This window comes from Sparus aurata, chromosome 12 (assembly GCF_900880675.1).
Source record: "Sparus aurata chromosome 12, fSpaAur1.1, whole genome shotgun sequence".
In the NCBI taxonomy this organism is placed as follows: Eukaryota; Metazoa; Chordata; class Actinopteri; order Spariformes; family Sparidae; genus Sparus; species Sparus aurata.
The window spans coordinates 26,902,139-26,925,614 of record NC_044198.1 but is presented as its reverse complement, the minus strand read 5'-3'; the positions used below and the strand labels follow the sequence as shown (position 1 = coordinate 26,925,614).

The 23,476-nt window shown below is 41.9% G+C and overlaps 3 protein-coding genes across 3 annotated transcripts; all 3 read left to right on the top strand.

Annotated features, from left to right (window-relative positions):
- Positions 1-711: 711 nt before the first annotated feature.
- On the top strand, positions 712-3,417 carry LOC115592215 (tripartite motif-containing protein 16-like). The gene has a single exon (XM_030434774.1). It carries the CDS (start codon positions 1,052-1,054, stop codon positions 2,726-2,728), a length of 1,677 nt encoding a protein of 558 aa, XP_030290634.1. The 5' UTR covers positions 712-1,051; the 3' UTR covers positions 2,729-3,417.
- A 4,617-nt stretch (positions 3,418-8,034) lies between these two features.
- LOC115592990 (uncharacterized) lies at positions 8,035-21,402 on the top strand. The gene is made up of 2 exons (XM_030436308.1): positions 8,035-9,769; positions 19,526-21,402. The coding sequence occupies exons 1-2, from the start codon at positions 8,093-8,095 to the stop codon at positions 21,263-21,265; spliced, it is 3,417 nt and encodes a 1,138-aa protein (XP_030292168.1). The 5' UTR covers positions 8,035-8,092; the 3' UTR covers positions 21,266-21,402.
- On the top strand, positions 12,020-14,935 carry LOC115592216 (tripartite motif-containing protein 16-like). Its single transcript, XM_030434775.1, has one exon. It carries the CDS (start codon positions 12,055-12,057, stop codon positions 13,726-13,728), a length of 1,674 nt encoding a protein of 557 aa, XP_030290635.1. The 5' UTR covers positions 12,020-12,054; the 3' UTR covers positions 13,729-14,935.
- Positions 21,403-23,476: the final 2,074 nt, after the last annotated feature.

The window sequence follows — 23,476 nt, the reverse complement described above, 5'->3', positions numbered from 1 at the left end:
TCAATCACTGAACAGACAAGGCGTTTATTTGGGACCAGACGGCAATTTGGGACAGGCGTTTAATTCCTTCCTCTCAAAAATCCAGGATAAAAATGTCATAAACTTGGCCAGCTTCTCGGTGAATTCTCTGGCATCCTGCTGGGCAATAGTTGTCTTCTGCAAGTGAAGTTGTTGCGGTGGAGGAATAATTCAGCTGACCAGCACTCACCGATAACTCCTCATCTCTGCTGTCACTCACGGTGGCCTACATTTGTTTCTCCATCCCCCTTATCATTTCCGGTACACTCTCTCGTGGCGTGCCCGTTTGCTGATAACTAATTCCCGCATGTTTATCTCAGGCTCCTCACTAGCCTTCTTCCTCCTTCCAGCAGGCAGCCTGGCCCTGCTGCTGTCCTCCTCGGACAGCTCCGTTTTATTTTATCGCCAATCTCTCATTCTCTTGGGGTCAACAGAGAAATGTCTAGCAGCTGCTTCTCCTGACTTTTCCTCTGCATATTTTAAGGCAGAAAGTTTGAATCTCAATCCATACTTTTTATTTATTTTTTGCTCCAGCTCTGAAAGGTACTATGTTGCCATGGAGATGGATACACAGACTTGGCGGAGTAATATTCTGAGTAATGAGTCAGGCGTGCTGTCATGCTGATTTGAGCACGGTCAAAATGTCTTGTTGACCAATCAGATTGCTTGGTCGGAACTACTTGTTGTATAATTTACAATTAAAAACTTTGATGTTTTCAAATGTAGAGCAGGTTGTAACTGAGGCTTCATTGTAAAAGAGAAAACGAGGTTCAGATTCACAGAGCTGCTCCTCGCCCTGGACTGAGTCACAGTTCCATCAGCCCTCCCTCTTCTTCCTCCTCTCACACAGCAGATCCACTCTCTCACTATATTTCCTTGTTCCCTCCCCTTCAGATCTACAGTTTGTGGATTGGTGTAACTGAGCTGACAGGTTTCATTCGCTGCACAAACACACCCTGTTCAGATCAGAGCTCAGACTAGTTTCAGTTATCAGGAAGTGAATCTCAGACAGTCGTTGTCACTGAGAGGTGAAATGGCGCAGAAAGCAGTTCAGCTGGACGAAAAAACAATTTCTTGTCCGATCTGTTTGGATCTACTGAAGGATCCGGTGACTACTCCCTGTGGACACAGCTACTGCAAGAAATGTATTAATGATCACTGGGACACAGAGGATGAGAAGAGGATCTACAGCTGCCCTCAGTGTAGGAAGAGCTTCACACAGAGGCCTGAGCTGCTGAAAAGCACCATGTTAGCAGTTTTAGTGGAGGAGCTGAAGAAGACTGGACTCCAAGCTGCTCCAGCTGATCACTGCTATGCTGGACCTGAAGATGTAGCCTGTGATGTCTGCACTGGGAGGAAACTGAGAGCAGTTAAGTCCTGTCTGGTCTGTCTGGCCTCTTACTGTGAGAAACACCTCCAGCCTCATTATGAATCACCTACATTTAAGAAACACAAGCTGGTGGAGCCGTCAGAGAAGCTCCAGGAGAACATCTGCTCTCGTCATGGTGAGGTACTGAAGTTTTTCTGTCGTAATGATCAGCAGTGTATCTGTTGTCTCTGCTCTGTGGAGGAACATAAAGGCCACGACACAGTGTCAGCTGCAGCAGAGAGGACTGAGAGGCAGAGAGAGCTGGAGGGGAGTCGACACAACATCCAGCAGAGAATCCAGGACAGAGAGGAAGATGTGAAGCTGCTTCAACAGGAGGTGGAGGCCATCAATGGCTCTGCTGATAAAGCAGTGGAGCACAGTGAGAAGATCTTCACCCAGCTGATCCGTCTCATGGAGAAAAGACGCTCTGATGTGAAGCAGCAGGTCAGATCCCAGCAGGAAACTGAAGTGAGTCGAGTCAAAGAGCTTCAGGAGAAGCTGGAGCAGGAGATCACTGAGCTGAAGAGGAAAGACGCTGAGCTGAAGAAGCTCTCACACACAGAGGATCACACCCAGTTTCTACACAACTACCCCTCACTGTCAGCACTCAGTGAGTCTACACACTCATCCAGCATCAAGATCCGTCCTCTCAAGTACTTTGAGGATGTGACAGCAGCTGTGTCAGAGGTCAGAGACAAACTACAGGACGTCCTGAGAGAGACATGGACAAACATCTCACTGACAGTGACTGAAGTGGATGTTTTACTGTCACAACCAAAGAACATGACGAGAGCTGATTTCTTAAAATATTCATGTAAAATCACACTGGATCCAAACACAGCATTCAGTCGTCTGTTATTATCTGAGGGGAACAGAAAAGCAACAGGCATGAGTCAAGTACAGTCTTATTCTGATCACCCAGACAGATTCACTAACCGGCGTCAGGTCCTGAGTAGAGAGAGTCTGACAGGACGTTGTTACTGGGAGGTGGAGTGGGGAGGAGAAGTTGGTGTAGCAGTCGCATACAAAGATATCAGCAGAGCAGGGGACTCAGATGAATGTGGATTTGGATCCAATGACAAATCTTGGATGTTAACTTGTTCCACAGACAGTTATGAGTTTTGTCACAACAAAGTCAAAACTATTATCTCAGGTCATCGGTCCTCCAGAGTTGGAGTGTACCTGGATCACAGTGCAGGTATTCTGTCCTTCTACAGCGTCTCTGACACCATGACTCTCCTCCACAGAGTCCAGACCACATTCACTCAGCCTCTCTATGCTGGACTTTGGTTTAATTGGTGGTCTTCTGAAGACTCTGCTGAGTTTTGTGAACTCAAATAGACAGAAGTCATTTCAGGGTCAGTGGGTTAAATTGTGTGTTTCATTTTTCAGACTTGTTGTGTTTCCATCATTGTTGCTGAGAGCTGATTGTTGTGGCATTTCTTCACTGCACACAGATCACCTGTCAATCAAACATTGTGGGCGGTACTTTGATGTCTTCTTGTTGTTCTGTAAATGTTGGACTTTCTTCAGGTGGCGCTCCTTCCTGTGTCTGTTAAGCCACGGAGGCTCTCGCTGCTCATGATGACTTCAGTTCACATGATCATAATCAATAAGGAGATGCTTCATTATTTGCTTGTACATAGCTGAGATTCTGCTCCAACACACTGATTGTGTGGATGAAGTGAATCTGCCATTTAACAGACTTCACTGATGGGACGTGGGAACAAACTGGGAAGTTTGTCCATGTTTTGCTGTTTTGAACAAAGGACAGTTCAGAATTTGATTCTGTTCATATTTTGTTCTGTTCACTTATTCTTCCATATTTTGAGGTGTGAGGCAAGTCGTCCGTGATTCGTACTAAACCTTTGTATGTGTCAGAAAATAGCAATAAGAGCAATAAGAGTTAATAGACTACAAAGAGAAGTTATAGCTTATTGATTAACATTTATGTTAAGATGACTGTTATTGATTGTATCTGAGTTGTTTTGTGAAAGCGGAAATGAACAATAAAGTGATGTCCATCAGTATCTTCAGTATCTGGTGTTATTATTAAGAAATGAGCAGCTCATAAAAGTTTTTCTTCTTCCTTCTCCGGTTTTGCTCATTGAATATGTTGAAGTGTAACCTGGTGGTAAATCTACTCAAAAATAAATTCTCACTAGCTCTATAAAATGTTTAAATGTGTTCCTTGTTGTTTTTGTTGAGTGTTACATTGGGTGCCCACATGTCCACATTTTCAGGGACAGTCTCTGTTTTCAAATGATTGCTGTATAGTTTTGGAGAAGTCAGAATTTGTATTACTTAGCGTTTTATTGAAGTAATATCACGAACTCAGAAATATATTGTTGTGCACTGCCTCACATGGGGCACCATGTGTATTACATATTGCCACATTAATAGGGAGTTTTGGGTTATACTTAGCTATAAATAATAATTGATAATTATCAGGGATAATTATTAATCATGATAACTAAGATCCAATTCATGTTATATCACCTCGGGGCACCACCATGAAGAGGGGAAAGGATGGCCAATTCATCAAATTAGTCTCAGTAAAAGGTCCTAAACTTTCATATTTAACTTAATAACTACAACCAGTATCACCATAGCAGTTAGTAATGATCGAAGGATTTTGGAGTTCTTGACAGAGTAGAGGTTGGTAATTTTCAGTCTTGTACAATATTAAATAGACGGCATGAAGGTTCAAAAGTATTTCACACAAAGAGGAAAACACACAATCCAACTAATATGTACTATATACAGGTGTGTGTGTGTGTGTGTGTGTCTGGAAGAGCAAAGAAACAATGGTGGTTCTCACACCATGTGCTCACTGATATTTCTAAAGTTTTATATGTTTACTGTTAATTAAATTTAGTCTTCTTTGGTATATTGAATGTAAATGATTAAATCATTACCATTCTTATTAAGTTGTATTTGTACCTAAGTAAAGTATCTGAATACGTCATCCACCAGTTTCCTAGAAGAAAGTCTCACTGGTCTGCAACTCAACACCAGAACGGTACTTTGGCTCCATCATGTGCTCATACATAGTCTGACAAGTACCGTCAGCTGTTTTTAACCAGGAAAAGAAAAGGGAACAGAACCAGAGGAAGAGTTAGAGAAATATCAGCAAAGTCTGAGGAGCCAAGAAACTTTTTACAACTAAAAACTTCGATGTTTTCAAATGTGGAACACTGGAAACATCAACGTTTTTAGGTGTAAAAGAAAAAATCAAGTTTTTTCTTCTGCCTGCTCCTGTTTGTTTATATATTTTGTTAAGGCAGACAATGAAAATCAACCAATGAAGATGTTTCTCTTCTCAGTTACATTTCCTCATCAAAACTACAGAGTGATCCTTTAACTATACATTAAAACCATGGTGATGGCACGGAAGTCTAACTTAATTAAGCCAGACTTATCAAAATAAGTGAGAATTGTCATGGAAAACCCCCCTTGTGAAGACGCTGCAAAGCTGTCAAAAGAACTGACTTGCAATACTGCTATACCAGCTGCTATAACAAAATATAAAACCACTGTAGATTGTTTTCTTTGACAGCTTTTAGGGATGTCCTGATCCGATCTGTAGGATCGGGATCGGGGCCGATCTGGACATTTTTCCTCTGACTGGAATCGGCAATTTTGAACGTGGACCCAAGCCCGATTTTTTTCTTTTTTTTTTTTTTTTTAAACATCAGAGCACACAATTTGTGTCAGAACGCAGACGCGCGCGTAATGTTACTCTGGCAAACCTGTGGATAAAATGTATGCAGTGTGGAAATAACTTAAATTAGAAAGCGAAAGCAGTCCAACGGCGACATGTAACATCTGCTATACATACTGGAGCTGCATTTAATAGTACTCATTTGATACGGCATGTAAAAAACAAACAACCAAAGAATACAACATGTTCACTAGAGGCAAGGCAAGGACACTGTAGCAACAAACAGTCGCGGATACTTTCAAAAGTTAAGAGAAATATCCTCGAGACAGCGACATGCCCACAAATATTACCGAGAGGGTCATCAAATTAATCGCTCTGGATAACCAGCTCATCTCCGTGGTAGAGGATCCGGGTTTTCTTCGTCACATGGAGTTTTTGAATCCCCAGTATGCCCTACCATCTCTGCATTACATTCACTCCACTTTCGAGTTACAACGTGTCGGTATGCGCACTAGTTCCGTGGGTCTCATACAGCAGAGCACGTAAAACAGGCAATAGAGGAGATGCTGAACGCGTGTGATATAGACAAGCAACGTGTCCACGTCACTTTATGTGGCAACGTAAAGTATATGAAAAAAACAACGATGATATAGAGGAACCAAGTGTGAGCTGCGTCTCACACACACACTCTTCAGCTGGCTGCACACGAGGGTCTGCTGTCACAGTGCAGCGTCACACACTCACCTGCTAACACAAGGAAGGTTGAGGCCAATGTTGTAATAGCATATGCAGAATAAGGAAGAGCCATATGAAAGTATTTACTTTGTTTCTACAAAATAAAAAAACCTATTAAGGAACAGCTTGGATGCAGGTACTTTTTTCTTAATGCAGCTGTATTATCCAGGAAAATATTAGATAAGGCCAAGTATTGGATCGGGACTCGGTATCAGCAGACACTAAATATTATAGGACTCGGATCGGGATTGGGGTAAAAAAAAATAAAAATAAAAAAACTGATGGGACATCCCTAACAGCTTTAGTTAGTTATTGTTGCATGTACTGTATGTCAGGCAGGTGCTAGAAAGAGGACTCAGAAGCAGAAGGGCGAACGGTTCAGACAAGCTTTATTTCAGGACTAACTGTCCCCTCGTCAAAAAGGAGCGACAAATCAAACAGGCTATAAACACTTTTTGAATCTATGGCAGGCAAACAAGAACAAAAGTACAAGAAAAATCACTCTCACGAGGAAAACTAGGACTAATATCTACACTGATCTGAATAGCAAAAACTTCTTATGAAACATTAAACAACACAAATTCACTCACCATGAGGAAAACCAAAAGGCTATAAAAATTAACTAAACTGCACTAAGGCTGAAAAGGATACAAATAAAAGGCACTCCAACGGAGGCGAGCAAGGCTACAAACAGAAATCTAGCTCAAAAGGCTGACCAAAAAATTACAAAAGATCACTCTTTCTCAGAGGCAAACAGAAAATCGAGATCAAACTTGGCGTGGCGCTGAAAAGACTTTGAAGGAAGGCTGTACACGGACAGTGATGAATGAAATACTCTGGCGACATGGACAGGGTAAGACAAAGACTATATACACATGAGGTGGGATGGCACAGGTGGAAACAATCGGGGATCAGGGGAGACGCCAAACCGGTGACACAGGAGGAAGGGCAAGTGACCTGAAACGAGAGGAGAGTTACTTTTCAAAATAAAACCGGAAATTCACAAAACAAAAACCCAAGACAGGACATCCCTCCCTGGTGTGACACTGTATATCTTGACTCCGTCTGTCACGTTTCAGATGTCTTGACAGTAAGTTTTAGTTCTTTATGGAGTAAACAAAGAGTCATTTTGCAGACAGCTTCAGTTTTAAGCAGTTTCACTAAAGAGAAACTTCCTCCCTGAACGTTTCAGATGGTTTTATTTTAATTTTCGAGCTTCAGAGAGGTCAACAATGATGTGTGATAAGAAAGCCAAGATTTGTAGCAGAACTTTGTTATTTCTTTCTCTTTATTCATCTCACGACGTCTCAGTTTTATTTAGTGACCCTTGCAAGGGGCCTGACCCCTAAGTTAGGAACCACTGCAATGAACTTATGCAATATTTGATTGTTGTATCGTATGATGATCAATAAATAAGCTTTAGCCTTTACACACTGATGCATCAGTGTCAACAATCTAATCTTACTTTAGATACTTTCAAGTACAGTTTGCTGATAATATCTCTATACTTTTACTTATAATTGTAAATGCAGGACTTTTACTTCTAATGTCTTTTTGAAAGGTTTTTACATTGTTGTATTTGTACTTATTATAAAGTGTTACCCATGTACTATATACAGGTCTGTGTGTGTGTGTGTGTGTGTGTGTGTATGTGTGTGTTTCTTGAAGAACAAAGAAACAATGGTGTTAGTCACACCATGTACTCACTGATATTTGTAAAGTTTCATGTGTTTACTGTTAATTAAATGATGTTTTATTTAGTTGTATTTGTACCTAATTTAAGTATCTAAATACTTCCTCCACCAGTATCTTAGAACTGAACACCAGAAGGGTACTTTGGCTCCATCATGTGCTCATAAAGAGTCTGACAAGTACCGTCACCTGTTTTTAACCAGGAAATGAAAAATGAACAGAATCAGAGGAAGAGTTAGAGAAACATCAGCAAAGTCTGAGGAGCCAAGAAATATTTTTCAACTAAAAACTTTGATGTTTTCAAATGTGATGCAGGTTTTAACTGATGCTTCGTTGTAAAAGAGGAAACAAAGTTCAGATTGACAGAGCTGCTCCTCGTCCTGGACTGAGTCACAGCTCGATCAGCCCTCCCTCTTCTTCCTCCTCTCACACAGCAGCTCCACTCTGTCAGTATATTTCCATGTTCCCTCCCCGTCATACCTGCAGTTTGTGGATGGGTGTAACTGAGCTGACAGGTTTCATCCACTGCACAAACACATCCTGTTCAGATCAGAGATCAGACTAGTTTCAGTTATCAGGAAGTGAAGCTCAGACAGTCGTCACTGAGAAGTGAAATGGCGCAGAAAGCAGTTCAGCTGGACCGAGACACTTTCTCTTGTCCAATCTGTTTGAATCTACTCAAGGAACCGGTGACTACTCCCTGTGGACACAACTACTGCAAGAACTGTATTAAAGACCACTGGGACACAGAGGATGAGAAGAGGATCTACAGCTGCCCTCAGTGCAGGAAGAGCTTCATACCGAGGCTTGAGCTGCTGAAAAACACCGTGTTAGAAGTTGTAGTGGAGGAGCTGAAGAAGACTGGACTCCAAGCTGCTCCTGCTGATCTCTGCTATGCTGGACCTGAAGATGTGGCCTGTGATGTCTGCACTGGGAGGAAACTGAGAGCAGTTAAGTCCTGTCTGGTCTGTCTGGCCAGTTTCTGTGGGACACACCTCCAGCCTCATTATGAATCACCTACATTTAAGAAACACAAGCTGGTGGAGCCTGACAAGAAGCTCCAGGAGAACATCTGCTCTCGTCATGATGAGGTGATGAAGATGTTCTGCCGTACTGATCAGCAGTGTATCTGTTATCGCTGCTCTGTGGACGAACATAAAGGCCACGACACAGTGTCAGCTGCAGCAGAGAGGACTGAGAGGCAGAGAGAGCTGGAGGGGAGTCGACACAACATCCAGCAGAGAATCCAGGACAGACAGGAAGATGTGAAGGTGCTTCAACAGGAGGTGGAGGCCATCAATGGCTCTGCTGATAAAGCAGTGGAGCACAGTGAGAAGATCTTCACCCAGCTGATCCGTCTCATGGAGAAAAGACGCTCTGATGTGAAGCAGCAGGTCAGATCCCAGCAGGAAACTGAAGTGAGTCGAGTCAAAGAGCTTCAGGAGAAGCTGGAGCAGGAGATCACTGAGCTGAAGAGGAAAGACGCTGAGCTGAAGAAGCTCTCAGACACAGAGGATCACAACCAGTTTCTACACAACTACCCCTCACTGTCAGCACTCAGTGAGTCTACACACTCATCCAGCATCAAGATCCGTCCTCTCAAGTACTTTGATGATGTGACAGCAGCTGTGTCAGAGGTCAGAGACAAACTACAGGACGTCCTGAGAGAGACATGGACAAACATCTCACTGACAGTGACTGATGTGGATGTTTTACTGTCACAACCAGAGAACTGGACCAGAGCTGACTTCTTAAGATATTCATGTGAAATCACACTGGATCCAAACACAGCACAGACACGTCTGTTATTATCCGAGGGAAACAGAGAAGCAACAAGAATGACAACATGTCAGTCTTATCCTGATCACCCAGACAGATTCACTAACTGTTATCAGGTCCTGAGTAGAAGGAGTCTGACTGGACGTTGTTACTGGGAGGTGGAGAGGGGAGGAGATGGAGTTGGTGTAGCAGTCGCATACAAGAATATCAGCAGAGCAGGGAGCTCAGATGAATGTAAATTTGGATTCAATGACAAATCTTGGATGTTAGTTTTTTCCAAAAACAAATATAACTTTGTTTACAACGAAGTCCAAACTCTCGTCTCAGGTCCTCGGTCCTCCAGAGTTGGAGTGTACCTGGATCACAGTGCAGGTATTCTGTCCTTCTACAGCGTCTCTGACACCATGACTCTCCTCCACAGAGTCCAGACCACATTCACTCAGCCTCTCTATGCTGGAGTTCACTTTGACTGGTGGTCTTCTGGAGGCTCTGCTGAGTTTTGTAAACTCAAATAGACAGAAGTCATTTCAGGGTCAGTGGGTTAAATTGTGTGTTTCATTTCTTCAGACTTGTTGTGTTTCCATCATTGTTGCTGAGAGCTGATTGTTGTGGCATTTCTTCACTGCACACAGATCACCTGTCAATCAAACATTGTAGGCGGTACTTTGACGTCTTCTTGTTGTTCTGTAAATGTTGGACTTTCTTCAGGTGGCGCTCCTTCCTGTGTCTGTTCAGCCACGGAGGCTCTCGTTGCTCATGATGAGTTCAGTTCACATGATCATAATCAATAAGGAGATGCTTCATTATTTGCCTGTACATAGCTGAGATTCTGCTCCAACACACTGATTGTGTGGATAAAGTGAATCTGTTCATGAAATCATTGAACAAGAGACGTTTAACAGACTTTACTGACGGGATGTGTGAACAAACTGGAAAGTGTGTCCATGTTTTGCTGTTTTGAACAAAGGATGGTTCAGATTTTGATTCTCTTCATATTTTGTTCTGTTAACTTATTCTTCCATAATTTGAGGTGCGGGGCAACTCGTCTGTGACTCGTACTAAACCTTTGTATGTGTCAGAGAAAAGAGCAATAAGAATTATTAACAAGGTGGATGAAAGAAAACACAGCAATAGACTGTTTATCAGGTCACACGTGAAGAAATTTAAAAATGTAGTTGATTTGAACATGTTTTCAGTCGTGTGTTGAGACAGAAATCAGCAGAAAATCTACAGAGGTTGTTTATATTAAAACCAAATGTAATTTTGAAAGTCTGTATGATGTTGTACAGTAAAGTAGAGACACTAATTTAACATGCTGCTCAAATATTCAATATAAGAGAAATAATGAGATGTTATAAACTTATTGAGTAACAATTATGCTGAGATGACTGTTATTGATTGTATCGGTGAAAACAGAAGTGAACAATAAAGATATATCCATCAGTATCTACTGTATCTGGTGTTATTATTAAGAAAGGAGCAGCTCATAGAGGTTTTTCTTCTTCCTGCTCCTGTTTGGTTCATTAAATGTATTGAAGGGTAACCTGGTAGTAAATCTACTCAGAAAGAAATTCACACTCAGGTTTGGAATCGCTCTCTAACATGGTTAAATAATCCTGTGTTCTTTGTTGTTTTCTGTTGAGTGTTACATGGCGTGACCATATGTCCGTGTTTTAAGGGACAGCCCCTGTTTTCAAATGAGTGCTTTGTAGTTTTGGAGATGTCTGAATTTTGATACTTAGAACTTGAATGAGGTAATTTTACAAACTCAGAAATATATTGTTTTACATTGCCTCACATGGGGCACCATATGTGGTACTTCATGCAACATTAATAGGGAGTTTTGGGTTAAATTTGGTTATAAATAAATATTAATAATTATCAGTCAGTTTGTGACTCTGATTAATAATTAACTTAATAACTACAACCAATATCACCATAACAGCTAGTAATTGTTGAAGGATTTTGGATTCCTTGACAGAGTAGAGGTTGGTAACTTTCACTCTTACAAAATATTACATAGACAGCATGAAGGTTCATAAGTATTTTACTTAACACTAAGATGAAAACACTCTATCTAACGTGTACTATATACAGGTCTGTGCGCATGTGTGTGTATGTGTGTGTGTTTCTGGAAGAACAAAGAAACAATGGTGGTGGTCACAGCATGTGCTCACTGATATTTGTAAAGTTTCATGTGTTTACTGTTAATTAAATGATGTTTTATTTAGTTGTATTTGTACCTAATTAAAGTATCTGAACACTTCCTCCACCAGGACCTTAGGAGAAAGTCCCACTGGTCTGCAACTCAACACCCAAATGGTACTTTGGCTCCATCATGTGCTCATGAATAGTCTGACAAGTACTGTCAGCTGTTTTTAACCAGGAAATGAAAAGCGAACAGATTCGGAGGAAGAGTTTAGAGAAAAATCAGCAAAGTCTGAGGAGCCAAGAAATATTTTACAATTACAAATGTTGAATGAAATGCTTTCAAATGTGGAGCAGGTTTTAACTGAGGATTCAATGTAAAAGAGAAAACAAAGTTCGGATTCACAGAGCTGCTCCTCGTCCTGGACTGAGTCACAGCTCGATCAGCCCTCCCTCTTCTTCCTCTCACACAGCAGCTCCACTCTGTCAGCATATTTCCTTGTTCCCTCCCCTCCAGATCTGCAGTTTGTGAATGGGTGTAACTGAGCTGATACGTTTCATTCACTGTACAAACACACAGATCAGAGCTCAGACTAGTTTCAGTTATCAGGAAGTGAAGCTCAGACAGTCATTGTCACTGAGGGGTGAAATGGCTCAGAAAGCAGTTCAGCTGGACGAAGAAATAATTTCTTGTCCGATCTGTTTGGATCCACTGAATGATCCGGTGACTATTCCCTGTGGACACAGCTATTGCATTACATGTATTAATGATCACTGGGACAAAGAGGATGAGAAGAGGATCTACAGCTGCCCTCAGTGCAGGAAGAGCTTCATACCGAGACCTGAGCTGCTGAAAAACACCATGTTAGCAGCTTTAGTGGAGGAGCTGAAGAAGACTGGACTCCAAGCTGCTCCTGCTGATCACTGCTATGCTGGACCTGAAGATGTGGCCTGTGATTTCTGCACTGGGAGGAAACTGAGAGCAGTTAAGTCCTGTCTGCAGTGTGTGGCCTCTTACTGTGAGAAACACCTGCAGCCTCATTATCAATCAGCAGCATTTAAGAAACACAAGCTGGTGGAGCCGTCAGAGAAGCTCCAGGAGAACATCTGCTCTCGTCATGATGAGGTGATGAAGATGTTCTGTCGTACTGATCAGCAGTGTATCTGTTATCTCTGCTCTGTAGAGGAACATAAAGGCCACGACACAGTGTCAGCTGCAGCAGAGAGGACTGAGAGGCAGAGAGAGCTGGAGGGGAGTCGACACAACATCCAGCAGAGAATCCAGGACAGAGAGGAAGATGTGAAGCTGCTTCAACAGGAGGTGGAGGCCATCAATGGCTCTGCTGATAAAGCAGTGGAGCACAGTGAGAAGATCTTTACCCAGCTGATCTGTCTCATGGAGGAAAGATGCTTTGATGTGAAGCAGCAGGTCAGATCCCAGCAGGAAATTGCAGTGAGTCGAGTCAAAGAGCTTCAGGAGAAGCTGGAGCAGGAGATCACTGAGCTGAAGAGGAAAGACGCTGAGCTGAAGAAGCTCTCACACACAGAGGATCACAACCAGTTTCTACACAACTACCCCTCACTGTCAGCACTTAGTGAGTCTACACACTCATCCAGCATCAAGATCCGTCCTCTCAAGTACTTTGAGGATGTGACAGCAGCTGTGTCAGAGGTCAGAGACAAACTACAGGACGTCCTGAGAGAGACATGGACAAACATCTCACTGACAGAGACTGAAGTGGATGTTTTACTGCCACAACCAGAAAACATGACCAGAGCTGACTTCTTAAGATATTCATGTGAAATCACACTGGATCCAAACACAGCAAACACACAGCTGTTATTATCTGAGGGGAACAGAAAAGCAACAAGAGTGAGTCAACAACAGTCTTATTCTAGACACCCTGACAGATTCACTGTATGGGAGCAGGTCCTGAGTAGAGAGAGTCTGACTGGATGCTGTTACTGGGAGGTGGAGTGGAGAGGGAGAGGAGTTAATGTAGCAGTTGCATACAAGAATATCAGCAGAGCAGGGATTTCACATCAATGTGTATTTGGATCCAATGACAAATCTTGGAGGTTAATTTTCGACACAGACAGTTATTACTTTAGTTACGACAAAGTCAAAACTCCTGTCTCAGGTCCTCGGTCCTCCAGAGTTGGAGTGTACCTGGATCACAGTGCAGGTATTCTGTCCTTCTACAGCGTCTCTGACACCATGACTCTCCTCCACAGAGTCCAGACCACATTCACTCATCCTCTCTATGCTGGACTTCGGTTCTGCTTTTGTGGAGACTCTGCTGAGTTTTGTAAACTCAAATAGACAGAAGTCATTTCAGGCTCAGTGGGTTAAATTGTGTGTTTCATATTTTCAGACTTGTTGTGTTTCCATCATTGTTGCTGAGAGCTGATTGTTGTGGCATTTCTTCACTGCACACAGATCACCTGTCAATCAAACATTGTGGGTGGTACTTTGACATCTTCTTGTTGTTGTGTAAATGTTGGACTTTCTTCAGGCGGCGCTCCATCTTGTGTCTGTTCAGCCACGGAGGCTCTCGCTGCTCATGATGACTTCAGTTCAGCTTCATTATTTGCTTGTACATAGCTGAGATTCTGCTCCAACAAACTGAATGTGTGGATGAAGTGAATCTGTTCATGAAATCACTGAACAAGAGTAATTTAACAGATTTTACTGATGGGACGTGTGAACAAACTAGAAAGTGTGTCCATGTTTTGCTGTTCTGAACAAAAGTCGGTTCAGATTTTGATTCTCTTCATATTTTGTTCTGTTCACTTACACTACTAACAAAAAGTTATCTGGCTTATGGGTGAAATTAATGGAAAATGTAAAAAAGTTCATGCTACAGTGGTATTATATCATGAAAGTAGGGCATTTAAGTAGAAACATACAATGGTGATTTCCATGTCAAACACTTTATTGAAATAAAATCCAACAACAGTGGTGGGTATACCACAACAAAAAAAGTCAATGTCTCAACAACTTGTCATGTGCGTCTCATGCTGTCCACAAGTCGAGTAATTGTCTGCTGTGGTATGGCATCCCATGCTTCTTGAAGGGCAGCCCTCAGGTCATTGAGGTTCTGGGGTACAGAGTTACGAGCCTCAACACGGCGACTCAGCTGATCCCACAGGTTTTCTATGGGATTCAGGTCTGGAGAAAATGCACGCACTGCATTTGAGGTACCCCAGTCTCCAGCAGCCGTTCCCTAATGATGCAACCTCGATTAATTGGAGCATTGTCGATGAAATTAGGCCTGTGTTGGTCATGCAGGGGCATAATGACTGGATTAATGATGTTATTCAGGTAGTATGGGCTTGTCACTGTACCATTCACAAAGTGTAGGGCAGTTCTGTATTGAATAGACACTGTAACACCACCACCACCAAAGGCTCATCTGGTGACAACAGTGGCTGATGCATAGCACTCTCCTTGACGTCTCCAACATCGTTGGTGGCCATCATTTCTGCTCAACGTGAATCGACTTTCATCAGAGAACAACACTGAGGCCCACTGGTCCCTCGTCCAGGGTAAATGCTCCCTGGCCCATGCAAGACAATGACGCCTGTGCCTGGTGGTGTAGTCAGGTACCCTTGCAGGTCATCTAGCACACAGACCACACTGATGTAAACGGTTTCACATGGTCTGACGTGACACTTGGGTGCCTCTCACCTCCCTTAAATGTGCCTGGAGTTGAGTGGCATTCATCATCCGGTTCCACAGGGCACTGTTCACAATGAAGCGGTCATCAGTGTGGGATGTGGCCAATGGACGTCAACTTCTATGCCTTTCTGTGACTCTTCCAGTCTCTCTGTATCTCTGTTGCAACCTGAATGAATGAATGAATGCTTTATTTCAAACATGTGAATAATATATTACACTTGAAGCACTAGTCATTAAAACCCTTTGTATGTTTGAAAAGGAGTAGGAAGAAGCATTAGCTTATTAATTCCTACCCCTTCTCCACTTAGTACCTAGTACTATAGGTTATCTTACTTCCTGTGTATCCTTTTTTTTTGTTTCTTTTTTTTTTAAAATACTCTCAACAAAAACAAACAATCACCAACAAACAACACAATAACCGCTTGTGTAAAAATAAAATAAATGACAAGTATGGCAAAATGTGAGAACCCTAGTGTTTGTCATACCCCTCTTCTTCCCTGTACCTTGTAAATACCATCTGTTTGTACCGCTGTTTGAATTTACTCATGGTTGGACATTGTCTGAGCTCCTCCGCTAGTCTGTTCCACAGTTTCACTCCACATATTGAAATGCAAAAGGTTTTTAAAGTTGAGCGTGCATACAGATGTTTTAGATTCAGTTCCCCCCTCAGATTATATCCCCCTTCTCTCGGAAAAAAACATGCTTGAATATTTACTGGTAGTATGTTGTTTGTTGCTCTATACATGATTTGTGCTGTTTGGAAGCTTACCAGATCAGTGAGTTTCAGTATTTTTGACTTTGAGAATAAGGGGTTAGTGTGTTCTCTGTAACCAGTGTTATGAATTATCCTGATTGCTCTTTTTTGCAGAATCGACAGTGGTTGTAGTGTAGATTTATAAGTATTGCCCCAAATCTCTGCACAGTAACTCAAATATGGTAATATCAGTGAATTGTAAAGAATGTGGAGTGATTTGTGGTCCAGAAAGTGTTTTGCCTTTCTTAGTACTGAGATGCTACGTGACAGTTTGCTTCGAACATGCTTTATGTAAGGGTTTCCATGTTATTTTTTTGTCCATAATTACACCCAGAAATGTATTTTCATGTACCCTTGCAATTTCAACACAATCTATCTGTATTATTGCTTGAGTGTTCATTTTACAGTTCCCAAATAACATGAATTTGGTTTTGTTTAAATTTAAAGATTTGTTTCTATCAAACCACCTCTTTAAAGGTGCAATATGGAATATGAGCTGAATGCCGCCATCTAATGTCTCAAGATCGTAGTCGCGACAACAAAAAAGTAATTCCAGCGGTCGGGTTGCCAGGTTTGTTGCCGAGTGTGTCAGGATCAGCCAGCATCATGTCAAGTGATGAATCGTACAGGGTAAGGACTAATTTAGACTAGTCAATTCATTTTACAACAGTATTTAATGTTAACCTAGCTATTCATCATCTATTAGATGCATGAAATCTCTGACAGTCCTATTTAGGCTAGCTATCATTAACCTACTGTCATTTATTCTTTTAATCTCTGACGTTTTGAGTGTTTCCGTTTCCTCCGTTTACTGGGTGTGGAGGTCGATGGGTCACGATCAGTATTCTCATATCTAGGATCAACGTGATACAATGAAAATAAGTATAGCAGAGGAGTTTGACCGACAGGTAACGTTAGCTAAGTTAGCAAGCGAATTAGCTTACCGATCCAGGAGAAAGTTCGCCATTTCCGCGTGTGTTATGATGCCGTGGAAATCCTTTACCTGAGTCCATCGAGCGTATGCTTCACCGATATTAACTCTGGTTTTTGCTCTTCTCCGGTCACTCAGCTGCTGGGACAGATAACGCACCGTTTGCTGGGGCTCTGAAGAGCTTGCAGACTCCGCCATTTTACCCAGTGTCAGCCTGGCTGTGCCTAGCTGTGCCGAGCTTTGCCGAGGTTGGGAAATTGGCAACCCGCAATGCCGACCGCTGTTTGGCTGGTACGATGTAAACAGGAAGTCATTGTCGAACCCGTCAAAATTTCTTAAATTATTTATTTCAGACTAAATATAATTTTTCAAGGAAACGCATTACCTTTAATCTGCGCCCCTCTAAACGCCCCGTGGATGTATTATTTTTGAAAAAATATAGCTTTTAATAAGCATATTACATATTCAACCTTTAATTTACACATTTCTTGAGTGATACACCCCAGAAGCTCCTGTAAATTCTTCCCTGAGCAAAACATGTTTGTGTCGTCTGCAAATAGCACCAAGTTCAATATATTTGAGACGTTACATATATCATTTATATATAGAATAAACAGTTTGGGACCCAGAACTGACCCCTGGGGGACAGCACAGGCAATGTCCAAGCATGATGAGCTATAGTCTCCCAACTTCACAAATTGACTCCGGCCCTTTAAATAACTCTCAACCCAGTGCAAAACTATCCCCCTGATCCTGTACCGTTCCAGTTTATTGATTAATATGTCATGATTGATTGTGTCAAAGGCTTTCTTAAGATCAATGAAAATTCGAATTGCATATTGTTTATTTTCTATAGCGTTAGTGATTACTTCTGTTGATTCCATTAATGCCAGTGATGTTGAACTGTTTGGTCTGAATCCATACTGATTGTCAGTGAGTAATTTATGTGTGACTATGAATTTGTCTAATTGATTATTGAATACTTTTTCCAGAATTTTTGAAAATTGTGGTTTTAATGAATGAACATTTGGGTAACATTTGAAGAATAACATGTTCATACATCCATCGTCCGTAGCCGCTTCATCCCTTTTTATGGGGTCGCAGGGTTTTTGCTGGGGCCAATCCCAGCTGTCTCTGGGCGAAGGCAGGGTACTCCCTAGACAAGTTGCCAGCTCATTGCAGGGCCCTCACTGATGGCAGAGGCTGCCATGCAATGTGCCAACTGCACTTCAGGAGCAATTTGGGGTTCAGTATCTTGCTCAAGGACACTTTGACATGCAGCTCAGCTCAGCTGGGAGCTGGGATTTGAACCAGCGAACTTCCGATCACCAGTCGACCTGCTCTATAATATTTGCATTACATCAACCAGAGCTAAAAGTCCTGTGCTTAGCTGTGCTGTGTTATGATGTGTGCTAATTAGGCCCAGTTCAACATAACCAGTCCTTGAAAGAAAGGTGCTGGTGGTTCCTGGGCTGATAAGCCAAGAAGCTGAATTTGCACCTAGGTGTGAAGACTGGATAATTATGGGAAACTGAGTTCAACTCAGAGTACATATTGAAATCCACAGTGAACAACATCATCTGTGGATCACAACAATGTATTTGTTCCATCAGTGAACAAACAAGCTGTTCTCAGTGGAAAACAAGGTCCCAGAATGCTGATTGAAGCTAGAAAGGTGGCAGGGTCCCGAACATATAAACAAAGTAAAACAGTATAAATTGTGTTGTCCTTTAAGGTCAGTTTGTTTAATCCGAAATAGATGAATATCTTTCTCTTCACAGTAACATTTCTTCCTCACAACTACAGAGTGCTCCTTTAACTGTGCGTTAAAACCAAAGTGAAATCTTCTTTGATTTTTTTCTTATTTGGCTGGTAGAAACCGATATGACGAAAAATCCTCATGTAAAAACAGTTGCTGAATACACAGGAAGATCCAAATAGTTAAGAATGTGATGTAGACAGCATTTCTCAAAGTTAATGAAGTCTCTCCTGACTTAACAACTCACGAAACTGTGCAATTTTTAAAGGGAGTCTGGTGACATTCCCCACAGGAGTCAAAGAAGTAGTAATTATTAATTACTGTTTACTGTATTTGTAAAGTTTTATGTTTTTGTTTCAGTATATTGAATGTACATGATTAAATCAGTCGAAACAGTGAGTTCAAACAGCTGCATGGATGTAAGACGACCTGTAGACTCAGAAGCAGACAGGCTGGTACAGAGGTGCTGCCACAACATGCCCATTTTATATAATTGTATTTGTTATTAAGTAAAGTATCTGAATGCTTCCTCCACCAGGATTTTGGAGGAAAGCCTGACTGGCCTGCAACTCAACAACAGAACAGTACTTTGGCTCCATCATGTGCTCATAAAGAGTCTGACAAGTACCGTCAGCTGTTTTTAACCAGGAAAAGAAAAATGAACAGAATCAGAGGAAGAGTTAGAGAAACATCAGCAAAGCCTGAGGAGCCAAGAAATATTTTACAACTAAAAATGTTGATGTTTTTAAATGTGGAGCAGGTTTTAACTGAGGCTTCGTTGTAAAAGAGAAAACAAAGTTCAGATTCACAGAGCTGCTCCTCGTCCTGGAATGAACCAAAGCTCGATCAGCCCTCCCTCTTCTTCCTCCTCTCACACAGCAGCTCCACTCTGTTATTACATTTCCTTGTTCCCTCCCCTTCAGATCTACAGTTTGGTGGATGGGTGTAACTGAGCTTACAGGTTTCATTCACTGCACAAACACACTCTGTTCAGATTAAAGCTCAGACTAGTTTTAGTTATCAGGAAGTGAAGCTCAGACAGTCGTTGTCACTGAGAGGTGAAATGGCACAGAAAGGAGTTCAGCTGGACCGAGAGACTTTCTCTTGTCCGATCTGTTTGGATCTACTGAAGGATCCAGTGACTACTCCCTGTGGACACAGCTACTGCAAGAACTGTATTAAAGACCACTGGGACACAGAAGATGAGAAGTGGATCTACAGCTGCCCTCAGTGCAGGAAGAGCTTCATACCGAGGCCTGAGCTGCTGAAAAACACCATGTTAGCAGTTTTAGTGGAGGAGCTGAAGAAGACTGGACTCCAAGCTGCTCCTGCTGATCACTGCTATGCTGGACCTGAAGATGTGGCCTGTGATGTCTGCGCTGGGAGGAAACTGAGAGCCCTCAAGTCCTGTTTGTTCTGTCTGGCTTCTTACTGTGAGAAACACCTGCAGCCTCTTCATGAATCATCTTCATTTCAAAACCACATCCTGGTGGAACCATCCAAGAAGCTCCAGGAGAACATCTGCTCTCGTCATGATGAGGTGATGAAGATGTTCTGCCGTACTGATCAGCAGTGTATCTGTTATCTCTGCTCTGTGGAGGAACATAAAGGCCACGACACAGTGTCAGCTGCAGCAGAGAGGACTGAGAGGCAGAGAGAGCTGGAGGGGAGTCGACACATCATCCAGCAGAGAATCCAGGACAGAGAGGAAGATGTGAAGCTGCTTCAACAGGAGGTGGAGGCCATCAATGGCTCTGCTGATAAGGCAGTGGAGCACAGTGAGAAGATCTTCACCCAGCTGATCCGTCTCTTGAGGAAAAGACGCTCTGATGTGAAGCAGCAGGTCAGATCCCAGCAGGAAACTGAAGTGAGTCGAGTCAAAGAGCTTCAGGAGAAGCTGGAGCAGGAGATCACTGAGCTGAAGAGGAAAGACGCTGAGCTGAAGAAGCTCTCACACACAGAGGATCACAACCAGTTTCTACACAACTACCCCTCACTGTCAGCACTCAGTGAGTCTACACACTCATCCAGCATCAAGATCCGTTCTCTCAAGTACTTTGAGGATGTGACAGCAGCTGTGTCAGAGGTCAGAGACAAACTACAGGACGTCCTGAGAGAGACATGGACAAACATCTCACTGACAGTGACTGATGTGGATGTTTTAATGCCACAACCAGAGCCCAAGACCAGAGCTGGATTTTTAAGATATTCATGTGAAATCACACTGGATCCAAACACAGCATACAGACGTCTGTTATTATCTGAGGGGAACAGAAAAGCAACATACCGGACACAGCAACAGTTTTATTCTAGTCACCCAGACAGATTCACTGGGTGGGAGCAGGTCCTGAGTAGAGAGAGTCTGACTGGACGTTGTTACTGGGAGGTGGAGTGGAGAGGAGGAGTTGGTGTAGCAGTCGCATACAAAAATATCAGCAGAGCAGGGAACTCAGATGAATGTGTATTTGGATCCAATGACAAATCTTGGAGGTTATTTTGTTCCACAGACAGTTATTACTTTTGGTACAACAATGTCCAAACTCCTGTCTCAGGTCCTTGGTCCTCCAGAGTTGGAGTGTACCTGGATCACAGTGCAGGTATTCTGTCCTTCTACAGCGTCTCTGACACCATGACTCTCCTCCACAGAGTCCAGACCACATTCACTCAGCCTCTGTATGCTGGACTTCGGTTCTGCTTGTCTGGAGACTCTGTTGAGTTTTGTAAACTCAAATAGACTGAAGTAATTTCAGGGTCAGTGGGTTAAATTGTGTGTTTAATTTCTTCAGACTTGTGGTGTTTCCGTCATTGTTGCTGAGAGCTGATTGTTGTGGCATTTCTTCACTGCACACAGATCACCTGTCAATCAAACATTGTGGGTGGTACTTTGACGTCTTCTTGTTCTGTAAATGTTGGACTTTCTTCAGGCGGCGCTCCTTCCTGTGTCTGTTCAGCTACGGAGGCTCTCGCTGCTCATGATGACTTCAGTTCACATGATCATAATCAATAAGGAGATGCTTCATTATTTGCTTGTGCATAGCTGAGATTCTGCTCCAACAAACTGATGTTGTGTGTGGATGAAGTGAATCTGTTCATGAAATCATTGAACAAGAGTCGTTTAACAGACTTTACTGACAGGACGTGTGAACAAACTGGAAAGTGTGTCCATGTTTTGCTGTTTTGAAGAAAGGATGGTTCAGATTTTGATTTTCTTCATATTTTGTTCTGTTCACTTATTCTTCCATATTTTGAGGTGCAGGGCAACTCGTCTGTAACTCGTACTAAACCTTTGTATGTGTCAGTTAGAGAAAAGAGCAATAAGAGCAATAAGAATTAAGAGACTACAATGAGAAATTATAGCTTAATGATTAACATTTATGTTACGATCGCTGTCATTGATTGTATCTGAGTTGATTTGTGAAAACAGAAGTGAACAATAAAGTGATGTCCATCAGTATTTACAGTATCTGGTGATATTATTAAGAAAGGGGCAGCTCATAGCTCATTTTTCTTCTTCCTGTTCCTGTTTGGTTCATTGAATGTGTTGAAGTGTAACCTGCTGGTAAATCTACTCAGAAATCAATTCTCACTCAAGTTTGGAATCGCTCTCAAAAATGTTTGCATGTGTTTTTTGTTGTTTTTTGTTGAGTGTTACATCGTCACGTCCGTGTTTTCAGGGACAGCCCCTCTTTTCAAAAGAGCACTATGCTGTTTTGGAGAAGTCAGAATTTTAATACTTAGAATTTTAGTGAGGTAATAAAGCAAACTCAGATTTATAGCATGGTCCACTGCCCCACCCGCTGCACCATGTATGGCACTTTATGGTCCTACATTATTGGGGAGTTTTGGGTTAAATTTGACTATAAATAATAATTGATAATAATAACTAATAAGATCCAATTGATATTAAATCACCTTTGGGCATCACCCTTGAAGAAAGGAAAAGATAGCCAATTCACCAAATTAGTCTCAGAAAAAGGTACTAAGCTTTCAGTTTGTGATTCTGATTAACAACTACAACCAATATTACCATAGCAGCTAATAATGGTGGAGGGACTTTGCAGTTCTTGACAGAGTAGAGGTTGGTAGCTTTCACTCTTGTACAATATTAAATAGACAGCACGAAGGTTCAAAAGTATTTTACTTAACACAAATATGAAAACCCACAATCTAACTAACATGTACACTATAGGGGTGTGTGTGTGTGTGTGTGTGCATGTGTGTGTGTGTGTGTGTGTTTGGAAGAGCAAAGAAACAATGGTGGTTCTCACATCATGTGCTCACTGATATTTTTAAAGTTTCATATGTTAACTGTTAATTAAATGCTGTCTCCTTTGGTACATTGAATGGTTAAATCATTCCCATTTTTATTTAGTTGTATTCGTACCTAAGTAAAGTATCTGAATGTTTCCCCACCAGTATCTTAGAAGAAAGTCTCACTGGCCTGCAACTAAACACCAGAATGGTACTTTGGCTCCATCAAGTGTTTATAAATGATCTGACAAGTACTGTCAGCATTTTTTTTTAACCAGGAAAAGAAAAGTGAACAGTATCAAAGGAAGAGTTAGAGAAATATCAGCAAAGCCTGAAGAGCCAAGAAATATTTTACAACTAAAAACGTTGACGTTTTCAAATGTGGAGCACTGAAAACATTCAAGTTTTTTTCTTTTTCCTGCTCCTGTTTGTTTATTTAGTTTGTTTAGGCAGATACTACAAATCAATCATTGAAGATCTTTCTATTCTCATGAACATTTCCTCATCAAAACTACAGAATCATCCTTTAACTGTGCATTAAAACCATGGTGATGGAATGAAGTCTTATTTAATTAAGACAGACTTATCGAAATAAGTGAATATTTTCTTTGGTCCTGCTTCATGGAAAACCCCCCTGTTGGAGATCCCAATACGATAAGTTTTAGTTCTTCATGGAGTAAACAGAGAGTCATTT

Bases quoted from the DNA above. Each gene is read 5' to 3' on its own strand.
- LOC115592216 (XM_030434775.1), top strand. From the start codon at position 12,055: ATGGCTCAGAAAGCAGTTCAGCTGGACGAAGAAATAATTTCTTGTCCG.
- LOC115592215 (XM_030434774.1), top strand. From the start codon at position 1,052: ATGGCGCAGAAAGCAGTTCAGCTGGACGAAAAAACAATTTCTTGTCCG.
- LOC115592990 (XM_030436308.1), top strand. From the start codon at position 8,093: ATGGCGCAGAAAGCAGTTCAGCTGGACCGAGACACTTTCTCTTGTCCA. The intron at 9,770-19,525 runs TAGACAGAAGTC...CACTCTGTTCAG, and splicing joins CTGAGTTTTGTAAACTCAAA to ATTAAAGCTCAGACTAGTTT.